We start from the raw sequence: 667 nt of genomic DNA, 5'->3' as shown, positions 1-667 counted from the left end.
CGGTCTGACTGACTGATGGTCTGACTGACTGACTAACTGGCTGACTGATGAACGGACTGACTGTCTGACTGACCAATGGACGGAGGGAGGCTGTCTAGCCGCAAAGTCATGGGAGCTGAAGTGCGGAATGGAAAACCCCTGTTGTAACCATGGCAACAGACTGCAAAATTCCACAACAAGTCATTGTTAAGTTGTCATGGCGACAGTTCAGTTGAGCACAATCTGATGTGTGATAGCAGACGGAGAACATTAAAGAGACTTTTTATGGGGAGAGATGGAAGATAAGTGGCTACATTTGGTTATGTTTGTAAAGCCTAGTCGAGTGGAGGAGGGGGGAGTTTGTGTGTGTTACCTATGCAGGCAGTATGGTGCTGGGTGAAGCCTGGAGGACATTTGCAGGTGAATCCTCCGATGGTGTTCACACACAGGAACTGACAGTTGTGCTGTTTGCTCTGACACTCATCCAGATCTGAGAGGAGGGGGAGAGAGAGAGAGAGAGAGAGAGAGAGAGAGAGAGAGAGACTTCAGTATGTGTAATGTTTACTGTTAATTCTTATTGTTTATTTCACTTTTGTATATTATTATTACCTCACTTGCTTTGGCAATGTTAACACATGTTTCCCATGCCAATAAAGCCCCTTGAATTGAATTGAATTGAGAGGGGGGG

General features: G+C 45.7%; 1 protein-coding gene across 1 annotated transcript in view; it reads right to left on the bottom strand.

The window, feature by feature from the left end:
• Positions 1 to 299: 299 nt before the first annotated feature.
• The window catches only part of LOC139575787 (fibrillin-2-like), an 8,409-nt gene continuing 8,041 nt past the window's right edge, over positions 300 to 667 (bottom strand). Inside the window, exon 6 of the mRNA XM_071401085.1 lies at positions 300 to 469. Within this exon, the coding sequence (XP_071257186.1) occupies positions 315 to 469 (155 nt within the window). The 3' untranslated portion in view covers positions 300 to 314. The remainder of the gene's footprint in view (positions 470 to 667) is intronic.

The sequence above is a fragment of the Salvelinus alpinus genome, chromosome 5 (genome assembly GCF_045679555.1).
Source record: "Salvelinus alpinus chromosome 5, SLU_Salpinus.1, whole genome shotgun sequence".
NCBI lineage: Eukaryota > Metazoa > Chordata > Actinopteri > Salmoniformes > Salmonidae > Salvelinus > Salvelinus alpinus.
Note: the sequence above shows the minus strand (reverse complement) of the source record. Positions and strands in the feature narration are given on the sequence as shown.